This window comes from Onychostruthus taczanowskii, unplaced genomic scaffold, assembly GCF_017590055.1.
Source record: "Onychostruthus taczanowskii isolate IOZ18803 unplaced genomic scaffold, ASM1759005v1 scaffold22, whole genome shotgun sequence".
Taxonomy (NCBI): Eukaryota; Metazoa; Chordata; class Aves; order Passeriformes; family Passeridae; genus Onychostruthus; species Onychostruthus taczanowskii.
This window is the reverse complement of record NW_024499462.1, coordinates 8,219,898-8,241,364: the sequence shown is the minus strand read 5'-3', so window position 1 is coordinate 8,241,364 and position 21,467 is coordinate 8,219,898. Positions and strand designations below refer to the sequence as shown.

The following is a 21,467-nucleotide window of genomic DNA, read 5'->3' as shown; positions in this document are numbered from 1 at the left end:
ACTTGTGTTCCTATTTCAGTTTTCTGAGAGGAGCATTCAGGCTCTATTAAATTCTGCCAAATAGAAAATGAATTAAGTTCTAGTGTCATCTATCTTCTGTACTCTTATGATTTTAGAATTGATGAAAAACTTCTTTACTGTTACAGGGCCTGCTCTGAATTTTTCAGGTAGGCAAAGAGTGTGATCCTTTGAATTATTTAAGGCTGTGCTAGAACGGTTACCTCTTTACTCTTCTATTTCTACTAAATTTCAGAAAAGGCTAAGAGGGGTAAAAATTTGTTTATTCATAAAAAACACCTCTGCAAGTCCCACCCTTGCCCCACAGGAAGGACCATCCTTAAACCAATTTAAAATTTGGGGCTGTAAGCCCGGAGCCTTCTGTTTTGTTACTGCTGAGGTTAACAAGTCAAGGGTCATGGCATTAATCAGTGACTATGGTGCAGAACAGAGCTGCTAAACTTGTGGTGAAATTTGAGCTTGCTGTCATGGGAACAGAGTGGAGAAGGCAGCATTTGGGAAGAGCCAGCCTCACCCTGCCAGGGGGAGAGCTGGGTAAGGGTACCTCTGCCTGGAGCGCTGGTCTGGTGCTGATTACATCTGTGCGTGTGGGCATGCTGCATATAACCTTAATTTATGGATTTTCCTCTACCCTTCAACAAGTCTGCTGGAGTCTGTGCCCTAAAAATTAATGTCAGTCATCACATACCTGATTATTGGTCTGAGTGGTGAGAAAGTACCAGAGAGTAAGGGCAAGCTCCACAACCCCTGAAGTTTCTGAGATGTTATCTTAATCCAGTGGTGACTGATGCCCTAAATTCTTCTTTACTCAGTTAATAAGTTTTCATTGGCACAAACAACCCTTAAAGAAGGGAGCTGTTAGCAATGTGCAGAGCTTTTACAGTACAGTTTGGAGTCACGATACTGGAAGGCGTAGAGCAGTTGTAATGCCTGTCAATTTTTTTTAATTAATTGTAAGAGAGGACTATTTCATGCAGATTCTCCCTTTCTTTCATGCAGTCAGACAGCCTGACTTCTTCATTTTTATTGTTAAATTTGAGATCAAAACAGGAAGATGCTGCTTTTGTTAAGAAATCTGTCTAAATTAACAGGTTGTTATTTCTTTCTTTAGAATACACAAATCAAATTTCATGGTGTCTTTCAAGGCAGAGAATCTTTTCTCCTGCGTATCACCAGTCTACAAGGAAAGTTATTGCACTTTAATATAATTCCTGAAACAATTAATCACAGGGACTGTAGTTTCGCAAGAGGTGAAGCTATATTTGTTTACAGTCTGTTAAGCTATTTATTTACTGTGTGTTCTCACTCCTCCCTTAAGACCTTCAGAAATGAAAAATACAAGGGGATAGCAGTTCATTTTCTCATTTAAGTATGCAAACATGGTTTTCAGAGCTCTTTTTCCTGTGGCAAAAGCAAGGTCAGAAGATAATATAAAACAATGTGTTTAAACTAGATTCCGGTTGTAATTTGAAAGCATTCAGTACTGCTGTCTGGTTTTAGTCCTGAAATACATATGGATGCCCCATGGCACAAGGCAGAGAAACCTGGAAATTGCTTTAATTTGTCCCCAGTCCCTGCCCACTGACCTGAGCAGGGGTAGCCTGGGTCTGGTCATGGCCCAGCCCAGCTTATTGTGTTTGCTGCAGCTTTGCTGTCTTAGCTTGCCCATCTCTCATTTTCTTCTCATTTCAACTGTTTATCAAAGCCAGTGGCAGATGTTGTCCGGCTCTGTGTTTGCAGACACTAGCAGGTGAAATAAAGCTACCTTCAGTGTGGTAGAACTATTCTAGTTTACTTTCAACATCCAGTTTGGCTAAAAGCATTGCATGGATTACTGAGATTTACAGTACCAGTTCTAGGATTCAGTTACTCTATCTTGTAAGGAAGGCTATTAGTTGAATTAAAAAAAAAAAAAAAAAAAAGCAACATGCATTTCTGTTATTGGTTGGTAGCAGAAGCAGTAATGGGATGCCTATTGCTGATGATAAACATGTACAGTCCCTGTGTCGTGGTTTGACCAGGAAGTGAGTTTCTGGGAAAGTTATGGTCGAACCAAACAGTGGCCGGATTTGAGATTGGCACCTGGTGTGGCCACTGGGAACTTAGATATGCCTCTGAGAGCACACAGGGGTTAAAAGCAGAGCATTCCCAGAGAGACTTCCTCTGATGAACTGGGGGGAGTTTGTGTGAAAGAGGTTATTGGACTGAGAATTGAATGCTAGAGGGGATTTGAGTGTTAGAGGAGATGGGGGGAGGAGGAGTGTTTTGAAAGTGTTCCATTGTGGATTGTTGTGTGTATTTGCTTTCTTTTTTCCCTTTTGTGTCTGTTATAGATATGGGTAGTAATTCGTGGGAATAAAAGGTGTATCAAAATATATATGTATAAAATAAGCTGCTGGTGTACAAGGGGGGTGGAGATTCTTCCCCAGGATGGCGAAACTGCGGCAGATGGACAGGGAGGCAACACCACATTTGCATTCGAAGGAAACTTTGGCTACACAGGAGATGGGCATTCACAAGAACCTACACCCAGTGACTCCCAGGAGATGATGGCCCAAACAAGATGCCTATCTGAGATGACCAGGGCCACACCATCAACACCTTCCATCTGAATGCCAGGTTCCGGGAATTGGGGAAGCGTATTATTCTGTTCCTGGACGGAGGCTCTGTGCAGCCCAAGCCAGAGAAAGAAACCAACTTGAATATGAAGAACTCAGAAAGAAACAAAGACTTTCTGCCGGGGGCGAAATAAACTGTATAAGAACTGCTGCCTCGAAGCAGCCAGTGTGGATGGGGTGGATTTGGTGCTAGCGAGGCCATTTCCCACGTTCACCCGTATCACTGACTGGGGGTGATAAGCTGGCCAATTGATTTATGGCTGTCGGACTGTATTATGGTCGCGAAATAAATTTTATTTTTTTACATTTTTATTAAAATTGGCTAGCAGTAACCATTTTGGAAATACACCTTTCATGGGGGCACTGGCACTGTGCCAGAGTCAATCCATGGCACCCTGAAAACAAATTAAATTTTGGCCAGATTATTTCTAGATGGTATTTTCCTGACTTCTTGCCTTTTGGTGAATAAACTGTATTGCTTTTGTAGATTATATTTATTTCAAAACCTGTTTCTCATTAAAAAAATAAAATTAAAACATATCAGAAAAATCAGACTTATTTTCATTCTTCTATTTTCCACTATCAGTTTCCCAAACTATTTTCTTCCTCAAGGGATTTAAATATATTAACTTCTAAATACATAGGCAGTTTCTCTCCGTCTGTTTCTTTTCTTTTTAAGGGATTTATTTTTTCTCAGTGCCTGTAAGGCTGGAGCCCTGGAGATTTGAAGCTTCTTTCATCCTCCAAAATGTCAGCAGTTTCAAAGTGAGTTCCTGTACACTTCTTTTGACATACTCTGTAATACTTTTCACACTTGGCTTGGGAGCTCTTTCTCTGCAGGTGAGAGGCAGTATGGGTAGGAGACACATTTATACCTCAGACTCTGGATAAAACAATCACCAGGGAGAGGAAAGCACCCTGACACAATCCAGCTGTGCACAGTCCAAATGACTGACAAAAATTTTGTATCTTCACCCTCTTCCTTCTGAAGTTTGCACAGTATCAAGCTCATACAGCTGAGAGCCAGTGTTAGGATGTCTTGGCTTTCTGTTCCTCTACTGGAAGGCACATTAGAAACCATCAAACAAAACCAGCAGTGTCAAGTCCATTTCTGTCAGCCTGTGATGTACACAGAGCAAGAACTCTCAGCCTTCAGCTAAGGTTTCTTCTTTCTGGGTTGCAAAGTACCAGGCAGCAGAGCTGGAGATTGGCTTAGGCTTGTGTGCAGGACTGCAGTGTATCATGTGGTCAGACCAGAAGATGATGGGGAGTGAAGGGAAGTGGGCAATGGAAATAAAATCCTCTTCCTGGTAATCAAAGCCATCAGCACTAATGAAGAGGCCAGCAATTGATAAGAGAGGAATGTAATTACTGCTGCCAAAGGCAGCTGGGCCACATATTGGATTAGCATGGAGAAGGGATCAAGGCAGGGCACAGGTACCTGCTGGGACAGCAGCAGGAGGGGTGGAGGAGCTGGGAAAGTAGTGCATGTAAGGAGGGAATGCAGAAAAGAGGGTGAAGAAGTAGGAACACAGAAGTGGGACAAGATCTATTTGACACTAAAGCTATTGAAAACCTCTGAAAAGTTGTTTCCCCTCACATGTGTACTGCATATTACTTTGAGGAAGGAAAGGTTCTTCCCATGTTAATATGAATGAAAGGTTTCAATGCAAATGTCCTCTTAGGTTTGTGTCATATATATTGTGGGCAAAAATAAATGGCTGTGGGGTTTTGTAAACAAAAATGTGTGTGCAACAAAAATATCTGTTTAACTTATTTTTATTTTAATTCCATTTTATGGTGTTGAGGAATGGTTACTTTTTCCTTTTGCTTAATGCTCAAGGTTTCATTATTTTAGAATGTGTACAGAGCTGTTGTACTACTTGTTTAATGGATTAAGCAAGGGCATAAGTGTAACATAATTAGAGGATATTGTTTGGTAATGCAGGAAGTGATCTTCTGAACATTTTTATTTGGGCAATGAACTGTACCCTTCCAAAGAAAAAACCTTCTAGTTCTGGCTGAGACTTTCTCTCACAATTTTCAGCCCTTAAAGCATAAAAAATTGATCCGCTATTTGTGGAAAATCTTCAGAATATTGCTTTTTTTACATCCTCAAGGTGTAAACCGTAGTTTTTTTGATGTAAAAGCTGTTATTACATCTTAATTGAAGTCTGCACAGTAATAACCTACAGGTAAGAATTTGCAGAACATGAAGCTATATTGGGGCTTGGAGTAATATTTATGGGTATAGATAGATGAATCTCATTAAATTTAAATATCCCGGAGTATATTTAAAGCAAGTTCATTTCAAATTAATCCATAATCAAGTATTATTCTTTCTCTGTGCATTCTTAATTTTAAAGTCTTTTTCAATTGAATGTTAATTTCTTGTCAAATCTTTCAGTAATATACAAAAAATTTCTATTATAAAAATACCTGTAATTATATTAAGAGAAACTCTGCTCCTTTTTTTTTCTGAGTGAAAAAAGAATGACTAGTTTAAGAACAGGGTGAGAGGATTTCTAGGACTTAAAGGAATCTTAGGAGTTGTGAAAAGGATCAAAGCAGCAACCTGGAATATGTATTTTCATATGTATGTTTAAGCGATAACATTTTATATAGAAGAAAGTCTTAGATGTCTTTTTTTTTCCCCCCTCTTGATATGTTTTTCCTGCTCCCATGGAAATAAAACAAGCATCTAGATGCAGTGTCCTGGCATGCTCAGCTGGAATGAAATAGACATTTCTTGTTTTGCTTCATTTTGCTTTATCCTTCAAAGCATACAACAATCAAATTTGGAAGCTCTTGTTTTGTGAGACCCTGAGGTTTCCAGGCTACCACAGTGTAGCCAGAGGTGTTACCGAGGGAGACAGATGTGATCCAGCTTCCCCACTGCCAATAGGAATGTTTGTTTTTCTTATGGGATACTAATTGCTGAGTTGTCCTGTTTTGCAAAGCTGTGTGAAGATAAGGAGAAGGAGGGAACACTTAGAAGAAAGGCAAATTCAAACCATCGGTTTGGTGCTGTCAGAGGGAGTGGGTGTTATATGTGGGAGGAAAAGGTGTAGGTAAAAGGAGTGACATTTACTGAGCTTATTGCTCAGGCTCCGTGTAGTTCAGCTGTGCCTACTGATGGTATTTGTAAAGCAGCCCACATATGAAAGGGGAAAAACTGACCTGGCACTGAAAAAAGGTTTAAAAAAAAAATAATCTCCAACTTTCATTCTGTTTAAATCTAAACATATATTTGGCAGCTCAGAGTAGTCCTTTTTTCCTTCAGAACTATCAAATCTGTCACATACACAGCCTATGTCAACAGAGAGCATTTATTATGTTAGAAGCATTTAATGCCAGTAAGTAAAGCCTGTTGAAAACATAAGAACAGGTGTAGGGGTCTTTTAGTTATTAACTGCTACAATTACATGGATGCCATATGGCTCAGCTGTGCTGTTCTCTGAACTGAATCTTCAGCTGTCCTGCATGAGTGAAACATCTAAACTAAATGTGGCAATTGATACAAGGTTTGCTGCACAGACAGCAAGCTAACCTGCTCTTTATTTACTCTTTAAAATTTTGATAGGGAAAATTAGCTAGGCAGCACTTTGACCATGTTGTTATTTACTCCAGTGAAAGAAATTAAAATATTTGGTGGGTTATTCTTATGCCATTAAGCTCCTGAAGGCTGACTACTGTGAAGGAGATAATGTAATATGTAGCTGTCAAGTTTGGGATTAATGTATTAAGATGCATAGTTAGTAGAAATCAGTACTTGTCACATCTGGGTGAGTCCCATGAGCTATAACCATCTTGAACATCTCTATTGTTCCAGTGGTTTTCAATTTTGTCTCCTACTCTGCAGAATTTCCCAGGAGATGTGAAGGGTCAGTAGCAGGCCAAAGATGGGCTTCAGACCTAATCTAATCAATATTGTGACAAACGTAATGAAAGAAACGATGTCACCTTGGAATCCCAGGAGGTTTTATCAGCTTTGCTCCTAATGGGATGTGACAGCAAGGCTGATCTGTGTCTCCTCAGGACAGGACAGAAGTTGTGCAAGGGCTGGTGCAAGGATGGCTGCGTGACAAAGGGTAATCTGAGTCCATGACAATTGCAGCTAAAGGTTGAAACTAGAGGTCCTTACAAGTTAAAGCATTAAATAGCTATTTTAATCACCTTCACTTTTAAGTGAACCATTCAGGCGTTTATTGTATTTTCAGTTCTTCTAATGTGTAATCTGCGTTAAAAAACAGTAACTTGTTGTGTTTCAATGGGAATGTTCTGAACCTGGTTTCACAAATTAGAAAGCAGTAGTCACTGTATTTATGTGTAGTCCAAGCAAAGCCCTTTCACTCCAGTTCTTTGTAATGTTTTTAAATTTTATTTTAATTGCCCCTTTTTGCAGTCACATACAATAAGATCATTTGTCCCAGAGTATGTGACTTTTGCATGAGGATAAAGTCAATGATTACTTTTTTCCTGGGATTTCCTCCCTTAGCACTTCCTTACCCTTAGTGTGGTGCTACCTTGGTAGAGTTCACTGATGCATTCTGGTGCACAGTCTCAAATTTTAGTGTCCTTCTAGTTTTGGAACAGCAGCTTTGCTAAAAATTGTTTTTATGATAACTTCATTTTCTGTGATCAGGCTTGTACCTATTACCAAAACTGACAAGTTTCCACCCTTAATTCTTATGGTTCCTCTTTCTCTGCCCAGCTGGGTTCAACTATTTACCTCAGCTGTTGTCTTTATAGGTTCTCTGTTTTTAAGTGTTGGCCCCATACTGTGATGCTCTTTCTAAAAAGTTATTCTTAAGGCATTTACTTGCTTTTGTCTCTTTAACTTTCCCCCTCAAGATGAATGGCAATTACTGTCAAAATGTTCTCATGCATAGAACTCCTGTGACATGTAGATGTCTTGCATATCTGGAAAGCTGCAGAGATATTACTAAACTAACTATCAGTGTTGGATAAAAGTTCTTGGATATTATTTCACCTCATTGAGGAACTAACCTTTAAAGTTTCCTGTGAAAATTTACCAAATTCTTCTCTACACATATAATTTTTTAATATGAAAACACATTTTATCCTTTAATGTAAGACCAAGTTTTTTCTCAATCTCATTATTAATTATTAAAGTTTTCTATATTGGGATTTCTATAAATTGCCTTGATATGTAAATAGTGGAGCAAAGCTGCTTTATACTTTTTACTAATCCTGCAATTACATTCTGTAGAGCCTTTTTACTTTCCTTAATATGAAACTAAACCCTCCTCTCACCTACTCCTTTACATAACCAATGCACTAAGAATTATGGACATGACAGCTAAATCCAGCTTTTAAATCCCAGGCACAGTAGCTGTGTGCTGTTGCTGCTCAGTGTTTCTTTCTAATAAGCTGTATGCAGTGCAATATCTTATTAGTTAATTTGAAAATCGTTTCTCAAGGGATTGCACGACTTATGTGCATCAGGTCCCTACCAATCCACTTAAAGCTTAAGTGCACCAGAGAAACTTAGCCCAGAACTGAATCTTATTTGTTGCAGCAGAAACCTTTACTTCTCTGTAAAGTACCATGAGAGTATTCTTTATGTAGAAGAAGTTAAAATGAAAACATCCCTTTGCAATTTTTTGAAAATAAAACCTATTTTTTTATCTTAGAGAAAATATTTTTTATTCTGTTGCACAAGGTAACAGAAGGTCCATGTTGCAATGCAAATGTCCTGTTACTCTTGAAATTTCAGTATTGCTGCTTAACTTGGAAAAACAGGGACTGAGAGAAATCTTTGGGGAAAAAGCATACATCTTTGCTGTAAATGTGAAACTTGATTACTGATGTTCTGGAAAGCATTGCTTGAGTTTGGGATGGGTTGACTCCGAAAGACAATTTCAAACATCCCTGCAAGTGTCCTGCATCACTTTAAACCTGCCTAGACAATACTGAAACCGTCTCACCTGGTGAATATTCATTCAAATCTATGTTTCTGCCTCTTCCCTTACTCCCCTCCAGAGAACAAAAAAGTTTATGTACCACAGTAACATGAACCATTAACATCTTTTTCCATTTCTCAACACCACCATTACATAAATGGTGTTGAGAACAACCTTCCGTCTGGGTGGCATCAATTCATTACAAGTGATCTAATCATGACCTAATGCACAGAATGTCAGTGAATTTATAACCTGCAACACAATTTTAGCATAACATTCAATGACTTAGTCACGCACGGCCGCGCGCATGTGGGTGGCTGAGCCCTGCCATGGCCAGCACAGTTACTGTCACCGTAGCTTTCCTGGAGCTGTGCGTGGCTCCAGCAGGACGCGGAGCGGACAGGGGAGCCCCTAGCGCTGGGCAGACTTACCTGGCCCTGCAGGAGCATGTCCCCTCCCAGCGCGGAGCCTGTCCCGCTCGGTGCCGCCGCGGGAGCCCGGAGCCGCCGCGCCGCTGCTGCGGCCGCGCTCGGGCAAGGCGTGCGGGGAGTGCGGGCTCCCTGCTCCCCGCTACCATTATAGCCGCAGAAAACGAAAGTGCAGCGGAAGGTGCTGCACGAAAGGAAATTCTGAGTCTCAGCCCTCCGTTACGTGGGTGTCATGTGCTGGGCACTGCCCGGGAACTTCCATCCCTGCTGTCCTTGAGCCCCAGTGAGAGCAAGGCTGCTCCGCGGTTCCCTCTACCTTTGGGGTTATAGGAATTGGCATGCTGGTTAAGAGCAAGGTGCAGAGGTTGTGAAGGAAAGGAAGCACATTCTGGGCATTCCTAACTGGCTGATTTCTTATATCATTGCTGCTAAAATTGCTAAAAAAAATCTTGTTTTGATGTAGTATGACTTTGTTGTTTTCTGGGTGTTTCTGTTGGTTAGGGGTTTTTAGCAGTTTTGTTTTGGTTTTCTTTCTAATATAAAATTCCTACAAAGCTTCCTAGAAACTGTTTACAATGTATTCTAATGGAAGTTTGACAGCTGGGAACTAACACTCTGGAATTAAACTTGATGACTTTTTTTTTTAATAAATTTTTGTTTGACCATTCTTTGTACTTGATTTTTGCATAGTAATGTCCAATGCATACTAGAAATTCTTCATAAGCTCACTTAAATAATACAGGAAGAATTGTAGATGTATTCTGTTTGGAGATCTGAATCAGTAATAATAAGAAATGAGAGATTCTCTCTATTCTATATATGCCTACAGTGTAAAATCTTCCAAACAGAGGCAAATCAGTAAATAGTGAAAGAAATATTCTGTGTAGGTAATTTAGTTTTTCAATTACTGAAGACTTTGGGTTAGTGGTGAGGTGGGTTTTGTTTCGTGTAAAGGTATAGAAATTTTAATAAGGATGTAGAAATAAGTAAACTGGGGAAACAGAACAGTTGGTAAAGAATGAGGAAGAAGGCAGAAGTGATGGCATGACAATGACATAACTTTATGGAAATGGAACTGACATTTCTTTACAGGAAATATGAAGGAACAGTTTAGAATGGGAAGGTAAGCAGAGAGGGATGTGATTATATACTAGTAGGATACTTTTGGAAGAGGTTAGTAGAGTATAATTAATTTAGGCTTGCAGAGGATGAGCTTTCTGCAATGGACATTAGTGATGGATAAGAATGGTTTGACTTTACCAGGTAAGGTATATGTTTAGATGAGATCTGAGAAGTGGATGACTGAGGGGCACAGAAGGAGTCCCATAATCAGAGATTTGTCTGAAGCCACAGAAAGGAAGGATGGGAGGACAGGGGAGTGTGTTTTGACAGCAGTTATCAACAATATGGGATTTTACAATGAACTGTTATTGCAGTGAGCTTGCCTGCATTTCCTAGTGTACGGTTTTGCTTCAGATACTTCCAAGACTAATTCCAACTAAATTTTATCCAAGTCTAAGACTGCCCAATGCGATTTCTTAACAATATAAATCTCTAACTATAAATCATCCTATACTGGTGCTTTCAAATTAAAAAAAAAAAATTATGTAAGACTGGTATAAAGTAAAATAATACTTACTTTGCATTTCTTTACAGCAGCTTTGCACAGTGGTTCTGCCATCCAGCCTTTCCCAGTGGGTGGACTTCCAGCTATTTCACTCTATGATTTTTGTCATGTGTCTTGCCTCCTTCCCCTTAAAATGAGGGGTGCAATGGATTACTATTAGAACACACCACTAATTTGCACTGAAAATGCATTGTAGCATCAGAATAAAATTTGACATACATATTTTCAGAGAGGGGAGTATCATAAGAAGGAAATAGGACAAATTATGGTATACAAAGAAGGAGAAAAGGCAGAATTTTAAATACTAGATGCCAAGAGAAAGGCAATAGGAAGAGTTTGAAGAGTTAAACCACCCCAGCAAATTTTTAACAGTCACATTCTTTTAATAGTGACAAAATTTTTTAATAGTCATTAAGAAGTTATTTCTAGCAAAATACTAAGATTTATGTTGCTAAATTGACTAGTCATTAAACTGTTTCACAAAAAACTTGGAATTGAGAATTTCATTCCTTCGCGCAGTTGTGATCATAGAAGAAGATGAAGTCTTTTTTTCCCTCTTGAAAAGTACTATCACAGCATAAAGAAAAATGACAGCACAATCATATCTCATCAGGATGATGGATACATCCTTAACTCTATATGTTTAAATGTGACATAAAAATAAAGAATATGGAGGAACTGGCAGCTATTCTGTTGACACCTAAGCTAGAATAGATTGAAGAGAATCCAGGTTTGAGCTGTTCAAAGACACACTGTTATTATTGTAAACACAGAGATTATTCACCACTGAGCAACTTGAAAACCATCTTGTAGATTTTTAGTAGGACCTGCATTTTTTTTTCCTTTTCTTTCTACAGGAAATTCACTGTTGCTGCATTGCTAAGCTGGACTTCTTGTTGTGATTAATACTGCTGATTTGGGTGCAGTTTGTTTTTTCAAGGCTTTTGTTTTCTTTTTTTCTGAATATGAAATTAAACCAGAGTTGTGAGCATCCTGACTGGCACCAGCCACATGGGGCTGTTACAGCTGAAGCTCTTTGACTTCAGCCACGGCACTAACCTGAGCTGTTCTCTGAGCAGATATTTATTTAGCACTGAGACCTCTACCTTTTACAAATCTGAATTACTTGATGGAATTAAATATAGAGGAATGTTGACAGACAAGCAGAATAAGTACAGAAAACTAATTTCCCTTGAAAATTAGACTAAAAAAATGACACTTACTTGCCCATAAGCATAGTATATTGCTGAATGTATAAGTATTTACACCAAGTAGGGTAGATGTGCATTATGGCTTTATGGCCATAAGGAATTAAGGACTAATCATCACATACTTGTACCTTCAAGCCTGAACTATCCAGAGTGTTTCAATGTTACCAATGAATTTTGTTTTCAATTAATACTTGATCAAACTCTTAGTTTAAACCTACTTTTTAATAACTTTTAGGTAGGGTCCCTGTATCCTTAATTAAATTCTGAGATAATTTAAATTCAAAATAAAAATTTTCAAAGCAAAATCTTATTTCTTGGATTTTCATCGTCAAAACAGAAGGAAAGATAGGAAGTAACCAAGAAATATCAAAAATGCTTTTTTGAGTTGGATGTACATTTTTCTGTTACTTTCACATGATGCAAGATTTTTACACGTTAATAATATAATTGAAGAAATGCCACTCCTCTTCCTACTGGAACTGAAGTGAAAATGTTGTGGTTTTTCTGGTTTTGTGTTTGTTTGTGGCTCTTTTTAAACCCTACATGTGTTCCATTCAGGAGAGCCTCTCCAACAGTTATAAGGATGAACGTGGCTCCTCTGTAAATATTAGGAAACCTTCTGGGAGGCCTTCCAAGCTCTGCTGCAGATGCCATCAGAACCTAAAGCAGCAGGAGCAGACAGCTGTGATTAGTTTTGGCTTTTAGTAAACATGGTTACCAGGGGACCACTACATTTATGTAGCTTCTATGTCAAAATGGCTTTTTTCCAGTAAAATATTACATGCGCTTTAAATGTGCTTTAAATGCCAAAAGCATTCTAAGGCCAAGTTTGTCTTGCCTTCCAGCCCTAGCAGGATGGGCTTCCAGTTGTGTGAGGCACAGGTATGGATGCAATCAATGCTTGCTCTCTTTCCTTTTTCAGCTTCTTGCGATATCACGCTTGACTTTGGGGGAGGTGGATGTACCCATATAGGGTTAAAGTAGGCTGTGGCTTGAGAACACGGCAGACAGGCAGCTTCCCCTTTTTTGTAAAGAGAGCAGCTTCCTGCTAGCACTGATACTGCAGAATGTCTGCAGAGTGGAAACCCCCACCCCTCCCGGAATGTTGCGTAGTGGAACCTACAGCAAGTGTAAAAACATAATGGTATGTTTAATTTTGGCAAAGTGGGAAACTACTGTGGGAGTAATAAAGTTCTCATGGGGTCTTTTCATCATTCACCCAGTTACTTGTATACAATGATGTGGAGGGGAAGGGAAGGAAGCTAATAAAATCCCATAGAAACCACAGAATTTGAGGACATTTTTGCAAAACTTGGTATTAGGGGATATATCACTTAGGTCTTTTCTGCATATTCATTGTTGAGATATTATGATAATACTAATGATGCCCCAGATTTATTTTTTCACTATTTGAGAGCTGTTTATTGGTGAGCTCAAGTGGTTTTGTTTTTCCTATTATAAAAACTCTTCTATGCTGCAGGCTTCCAATTAGAAGCAGTACACTTCCCTAGAAAGCTGTAAGAGTGCTGTTGAACAAAAGATGGGTTAGATTGTGATTCATACTTCTAATTTTGTGAACACACACATGGGCTTCTTTTGCCATTGGAAGTCATTGACTTTGGAAGGAGTCACTTGTTTTGCCTCAGTTTTTGGTATATGAAGGTTGGCTTCAAATGTTTAGCAACAGAGTCAATTTCTGAATGTTACTACTGCAGTTTGATTTTGCTGTGCATTATCTCGAGGATTTGGCAAGGCTGCTGCAACACATGAATATGGATTTTTAAGTTTTTTTGGTGTACCTGAATAGTGGCTATATTTTGACTTGCACTTCATTATAATGCTAAGAGTTATCTTGGTGTCTCCTCTTGGTATTTGTTTGTTACTATCATTTGTCAGTGCCATTGATTCTAACCTAGAACAGGGAACTCTTACAGGATTTTAATTATATTTTACTGAAAGGGAGCTGGTGCTTGTCACAAGAAAGTACCAAGTGGCATAGTCTGATACAAGATAGGCAGTAATCTGGCCTTGGAGAGGTGGTTATTAATACTATTACTCTAGAATGGGATTTGCAAGGGTTGTGGGAATTAAGCATTATTTCATGCTGAAACTTTTTTTTTAATATACCCTTGGAATAGCTAAAACAAAAGTGAAAAAGAATTGTTGTGGTTTTTGAATACATGGGAGTTTTAAATTTTTTTATTTAAAATCATTTAGCAAGTAGTGAAAATTTTGAGGAAATAGTTCTTGGATGGATAAAACTGTGTTCCCTTTCAGTTTTATTTTAAATAGGAAAGAGGAAGCACTCTAGAAAAAAACCCAGAATATAATTTCATGGTGTCTGATTTGTGGCTTTCTGAAGATTATCTTTGATTGCTCAATGCAACTTGTTTAAGAGAGTGCTGGTGAGAAAGAGAAACTGCTTGAAATAATCCTACCAATTTGAAAAAAAAAAAAAGCTTTTTTTTTTTTTTTTTCTGACAGTGACATTAGAATGGAAGCCAGATTTTGAAAATATGACAAATGTGGAAATGTGTCAGGAAAACCTGTAGATTACAACTGATAAAATCTTATTTTTTTTCCTTTAAAGTGGAAATAAATTTCCCTTTGGCTCTCCCTGGTACCATGACCATATGTTAGTGTCTAGCAGAGGAAGTGAACATTGGTAATTGCTCACAAGTGTGTAAGAGCACATCTTCCCTGTGCTGCAGGTGCCCCTGGCTGTGTGCTCTGAGTCCTGCCGTGTGTGCTGCAGGTCGATGCTGTCAGAGGCACTCGCTGAATTATGGAAGAGGTGCAGAGCGTTAGCCCAGGGCTTCACACCACAGAGTGGGTTGTAGAGCTAATTGCAGCATTTAGACCCTTTACAAATGGACAAAACATACTGGGCAAAACTCACTTTCATGGTTGATTTGTATGCATGTAAAGATGGATGGTGCTTTTTTGGATGGTGCTTTGGAAAGCGACCCTGGGATGTTGTGTTTTAACCTCAGGCTTTATCTATAGCTTGTTTCATGCAAAAAGCTGCTCTTAGACTTCAAACACTTGTTCTTCCCTGTGGCACCTGTGCTATGATGTACTCAATGTTTTAGAAGCATGGAGAGGCACAGAGAGAAATAAAATGTTTTCTTCCAAAGTGGTTTCCCTGTGACCTCTTTTCTTTTGTTGTTAAGCAGGCACTGTGGATTGAGTGATTTCCATTACTTTTTCTGCAATTTGTTGTTCTTGTCATACTGATCTAGATGGTATTAAATGTCTCTTTTACATTATGCTTTTTAATGCTTCTCAGAAGTACTACATGTAAAAGAAAGATGCAGACCTTAACAACCTGTGTGATCCTATCTCTGCCAGGACTCATCAGGCAAGAGCCAAGCATGGCCATTTGTGGAAACCTTGCAGGGTGGCAGTAAAGGTTTTGGTCGCCTGATTTTTGCTCATGTTGGCAGGGCTGCAAAGACTACAATCCCCTGCTCTTCAGGTGTAACAGATCACAGCACAATGTTGGTCCTTTACAAAGAAATGCAATGTTTTGCTACCCATAATAATTATGGAACAGTATGGCAAATGTGAACTCTCGACAGTTTAGCTATATTACATTACCATGAATCTGATTAAAATCTATTAACCTTGGGAGTGTCTGAAGGCACAATCTGGGACCAAGTCCATTTGTTGGTTCTGCTGCAGATTCCTTTGTGAGATGTATTTTATCACCCCTGTTCCTTGTTTGATACATGGCTGTACTGGCTTTGTTTCTTCTTATTTTTATGAAGCATGGAAGTGGAAGATGGAAAATATATTTCTCTATTTCTTAATCATCTCTATCAATGACCAATCACTTCCAACCATGAGCACTTTTACTTCAGTATTAGAAACTGAAAATTGGCAACTATTTGGCAGGGCTATCCGATGCCTTGCTGTTTCATTATGCAGAACTCTTGGCGATGCTCAATAACAAACTAAAATTACTTGCACTGTCTGCTCCTTTTTTTGTTGTTGTTGTTTTTTGTTGAAAAGTGTTTCAATTTGCAAGTCAGAAGGAGAATTTGTGACTATACAACTTCTGTACACTTTTCACAAGCAGGCTATTTACTGGAGTTTTCCTTGGTTAAGCAGATTACTTGGCATGGGCTCAACGTTTGCAAGTTTTAAGCTGAATTTTCCTTGGCCTATCTCCATTCCTGTGCCCTTTATCCACTTTTAATCATCCTTTTTAACACAAATATATGTGATCACATCACAAAGGAACATTAATTTCTTCTAAAAAAAATTGTCATTTGGTGAATCACTTGGTATTTGCATTAATGATGAACCATTATTTGTCTCTTAATAAAAACTGAAAAGTTGCATATCAGGGAGAAGAGTCGGCAGTTTTATCATATTTCGGGGGCTGTCTTTTGCTTTATTTATATTCAGGTGATTCTCTATAGCTTCACTGTTCAGTGAAAGCTATGTATGAAGTATGAGTTGGTGCTTTCAGCTGTTCTCTGTGGCCACAGCCTTGTCTTTTCTGGTGTCCCAGAATAGAATGAGGATCCTCCCAAGAGCATGATGCCTCAGGCTGCCACCTCATGTGACCAAAGCAGAAGCTGTGGAAAAAGCAACGCTTCCTAATTTTGAAAGGAAATACCCAGCAACTAAAGAAAAAATCCAGGTTGGAAAGCACCAGAAATTTCCCATATAAAATTTCAGCATTTCTGTTGTTTACAGACAATTCAAAACTCTTTGATCTCAAAACGGTTTATACAGTCACTATATGAAAATTGTTATAAAAGGTGTTTGAAAGTGATAGTGTGGAAGAATGTGAACAGGTTTGAGAAGCAGGCCTTATTCCAAGAAAAAAGACAATACCAAAGAGAGTGCCAGAATACTTCTGGGAAGAAGAGGTGCTGGTGTTGCAGCCAGGGTGTGTTTCATTGGTTTGAAGTGAAAAGGAAGCAAAGGAAAACTTGAATTTTGCACACATTATGAAGCCATAAAAAGCAGGACATAGATTAAGAGTTTGAAATACTCTGCTAATAAAATATTGCTTTTATGGTAATGTAGGCTACAAAATAAGAGTGGGCTCTTGAGAATCTGGGCTGAGGGCCAGCAGACAGTGACCTCTGCTTCCAGCCTGAATCACGATGTTGTTGTCTCAGTGACACGTTGTTTTCCTGGTAGATACAAAGGGCTGCTCTATGGAAGCTTGAATTGAAAGCTGCACACATTATGAAGCCATAAAAAGCAGGACATAGATTAAGAGTTTGAAATACTCTGCTAATAAAATATTGCTTTTATGGTAATGTAGGCTACAAAATAAGAGTGGGCTCTTGAGAATCTGGGCTGAGGGCCAGCAGACAGTGACCTCTGCTTCCAGCCTGAATCACGATGTTGTTGTCTCAGTGACACGTTGTTTTCCTGGTAGATATAAAAGGGCCGCTCTATGGAAGCTTGAATTGAAAGAAGAAATAAAGGTTGCTGTGACAAATGAGGCTGAGGAAAAAAAAACGTGCCACAACTTGGTTGCCATTCTGCACACACTAAAGAAAACCTCAGCTCAGGCTGGATTCTCACCTTGTGGCTATGTGCCATGTACAGGAGAGACCACCATTCTCATACATCAGCATAAGGTGGCATAAGATAATGCAAGGTGTGTAGCATCAAAATACAACAATGTTGATTTTTTTGGGACATCCTTCCTTTACTGAGAATTTGTTTGAGCATATTGTACATATACTTTGGCATTTCTTTGTCATGTAATTCAGGTAGAAGCATTCCCTGCCTTTTACAGTTTGTTTCTGGATGAAGTTTTCTTTGTTGTTTCCTTCTTTAGGCTGTTTTACTCTCCCACACTGCATTGTGGTGCTTTTATCTATTTATTTATTTCAAACCATGAGTATATTAATTTGGTTTGGGGGTGGATTTTTTGCATTTTTTTTTTCTTTTTCTTTTTGGACGTTTTTTCCTTCTTTCTGATTACATGGGAGGTGCAATTCAAGCATGATGAGCACGTGGGTACCCAGGAATGATTTTCCCAAGAGCAGCAACACAAGGAAAAGGCTTGCCAGGGCATGGTCGGGTGCTGGCGTGCTCTCTGCAGCCCTGTGTGGTGTCTCCATGCAGACATGCCCTTCCTGCTCTTCCATCCTTCTGTTTTACAGTTGATCTCAAGAGAATCAGCCTCAATCTGACAGACATGGTGAAGTTCAGAGGTGACCAGAAACCCTGATAGGTGCCATTGAGCTTGCTTAGCAGAGCATAATATCCACTCTGTCACACACTCATCCATGCTTCAAGAGAGAGTAAGTGTGACATGAGTAAATACATGCTGAAGGGATCAACACTAAAGGCGAGGAAAACCATTTCTCTCCCATTAGGTTATTTTAGACATTTATTTTCATCAGTCCATGTGTTGGTTTATAACAGAAGTGTGTGTGTTCTTTACAGAATCACAGAATATTTGGAGTCAGAATTGCTCACACTGCTTCAAGAAACCTGTTTCTGTCTTTAGATGAAATTAAACCTAATCAGCTGATTTTGATGGTCACAATCGCCTGGCCACCAAAAATGCATCATCCAACTGATTTATTAATGCATGAGCTGGTGTACCAAGTGTATAACGTAGTTCTGGCTACTGCTGTAGTTCCTGGAGTGTATCAGGCCTAAATTACAACTTTCAATGATAACCGCAGAGTCATCATTAGTCTCTGAGGTTCAAGATAGTGACAATACATGAGATTCTCAGCAGAAACAACTCTTAATTCTGTTAGAATCACCGCGCTGGCTGAAGATGAGGCTCAGTGCCATACAAGAGATGCAGGGCCAGTCTGGGAGCACTGGCAGAGCTCTGCTGTGCTGCCGAGGCCACAGGGGACAGATGGCGCAGGCCAGGTGCCACCTCCTTCTGACGCCTCTGCTTTGCACATTGCAGGTGGCAGCTGCCAGCTCCCAACTGGCTGAGAGCCCCTGGGCCCTGCTCACACAGATTTAGGCTACTTTCACTCCACCCTTGGGTCACGTCACCAGGGGCTTTACCAATCCTTTCATTTGCAGGGGTTCCCTTTTGCTCTCATGTGCTAAAGCAAAGGCTTTGTGCAAATGTTTTGTTCCTGAAATGAACACTTACCATGTGTGAGGCATCTTTTGTCTCAGGACTCTAAAGCGTGCTACAAACAGTAATAAATTCATCTTTCCTGGGGGAACTGGACTTTATTTGATTATTTTTGAGCAGTTAAGTTTGTTGGCTAGGGTATGTTGATTTGCTTAAAACAAGGTACTTAAAAATAGCACTTTTCCTTCATAGATAAGGGAGGATTCAGAAAACATAAGGAGTGCCACTAACTTTGTTTTTCAAAGAAAGAATCACTCTGTTCAGTAAGTGATTTTTGTCTGATGCTGTTCTGAGTTAATGGCAAAGCCAGGCAAACCATCCAGCCCTCACAGCATCCAGTTCTGTGGCCCACTCAGCTCATTTATTGGTACAAAATCTCCAAAGAAACCCATACCACTATTGTCTCTCTTTGACCTTTCATCACTCCTTCGTAGATACATGGGGGAAAACTCTTTTTTCACACAGTTTTTTAGTAGAGATAATGTATAGATTGTACAAGCAAAGTCACTTCAAGCATATCTTAGTTTTCTCTGAACGGAAAAGAGATTCCATTTAAAATTGTATTGTAGAGCTTATTTGTAATTAATCATAGTACTATGAAAGTGAGTTTCAATTTCTTACAGATAGTTAATGTAAGCACATGGTCTCCTGTGGAAAGCCTGATTTAGCTGGCATTTAACAAGCCTAATGCAATTCCTTCTGCTGAGGTTAGTGCTAGAGTGTCAAAACATTTTTAAATGTGTTTTTTTTCTGAATCTTCTTAAGTCCTTCATTATAATTATGTGATACTATGCATCTTGGTTCATTTGGAAGGCAGGTATCATTATTAATTTCATGTTTTTCTGCAAGTGTAAAAGGAGTTTTCCCCCAATTATTGGATGTGAAATCTGAAATAAAAGTAGCATTCCTTCATCACCACCTTTAATTTCTCTGATTGCTGTCTCATGTAGGGACACTAGGAGTGGTTGCTTTCTTAAGTTTTTGACTTGGTATGCTTGTCTTGAGAAGATTGTTACAAACTTTAGATTAGTTACAGAGTAAGTAGGTTTTTCATTTTTTTACTTTTGAATTATAGAGATGATGTAATTCAGTTTTGCAAGTCTAAGCCTTTCTTCTTTTACATCTGTTTTATACAATGAAAGCAGTGCTGGAGTTTGGTTTGGCTTGTTGGAAATATTTCAGAAAAAGCATCATAGAAATGAGGTCTGGAAGTGACCTGAGGTATCACTTGAAATCCACCAAGATAAGGTACACAGTATTCACGGAACATGGATTTGAAGTGGCCCTTGAAAAGTTTCAATAAAAGATTTTTTTTGTGAGTGTTACAAAGTCTCTTTGTGGGATATTTTCTGGTATTTTTAATCTCTCTTGCTGTTCTCTGGATGCTGCATGGGTTTTTTTAGTTTGAAGCTCAAATTTGGGTTCTGTATTCCAGCTGAGAGGCACTAGCATTAAAAAGAGTGGATTTGTTGCCACTGCTGCTTGCGTTCAGAATTCCTATCATCTTTTAAGATCTTGTTTCAGCAATCACACTGAGTTATATTGTTGGCTGGTACTGTGATCTGCTGCACCTCCTGCTTACTGAGCTCCTCTCTTTGTGTGAGTGGATTTGTTAGCAGTTCTCTGTGCTCACTTTGCATGTGTCTACCTTGAATTTTGTCCTGTTATTTTTCAATTCTAGTTTGCCAGGAATTGCCAGTTTGAATTTAAATGCCGCCCTCCCAAGTACATCTTCTCGTGCTTTAGTATTATTCTTTAAATTCTCATGCATAATTTTTGCAATTTTTGATGGTGTTAGACTACAGAATAGACTGGGCAGAATGCAGTGCAGACACCATATAACCCCACTGGAGACAGCTGGCTGACAGAGGAGCAGGTCACTGATAATTGTGGCTCATTATGGTTCTTTGGCCGATTGTGGTCCTGCTTAGGCAGTTTCCCTGCAAGGGAAGCTGTCTGGAGTCCACTGGGAATGTGACAAACCAAATGGCTTGAGGACACTTTAGATGTGTCACTCCTACTGCTGTATCCTCATTGTGAGGCCACTTATCCTATCTAAGAAGGGAGTTTCACTGCTTTGACATGATCTGTCCTCAGCAAGCTTGTATTGGCTCTTTTTCATTGCTTTTTTTGTGCTCTAAGAGTTTATAAATAGTTTTCTTTCCTGTGTCCTCCTGAGTATTGCAGTTGGCATCCCTGGATGTAATACAGTGAATCCCTCCTGCTTCTACCAAGGAAAATGCTCTGCTCATCTTTTTCCAAGCCTCTAGGATCTCCCCTTCTATGCTCTTTGCTGGTTGCAAAACAGAGTCTTATGGAATTGGCACAAATGGAATATTGGAAAACTAATTACATTTCTATTCTCACGAGCTTCTCATCTGAATACTGCAGCTATTAGAGGATTAATTAGCTGAACAAACATAAAATGTTTACAGCTAACTGAATTTCAGATTTACATTATGGACAATACTGTTTGCTAAATTTGCTGTGACTTTTGCACACAAACTCCTACAACAACAAATCCTTGTTATGAAACAGTTGGTTTCCA

General features: G+C 39.1%; 1 protein-coding gene across 3 annotated transcripts in view; it reads right to left on the bottom strand.

Moving 5' to 3' along the window:
- The window catches only part of RASGEF1A (RasGEF domain family member 1A), a 149,605-nt gene that overhangs the window by 42,126 nt on the left and 86,012 nt on the right, over positions 1 to 21,467 (bottom strand). The window contains exon 2 of one of the 3 annotated variants that reach the window (XM_041405012.1): positions 10,631 to 10,745. The exons of 1 other annotated variant lie outside the window; for it this stretch is intronic. In XM_041405012.1, coding sequence (XP_041260946.1) covers positions 10,631 to 10,672 — 42 coding nt within the window. In that variant the 5' untranslated portion in view covers positions 10,673 to 10,745. Of the gene's footprint in view, positions 1 to 8,994; positions 9,118 to 10,630; positions 10,746 to 21,467 lie in introns of those variants that run through there. One more of the 3 variants, XM_041405013.1, reaches the window with a different exon arrangement.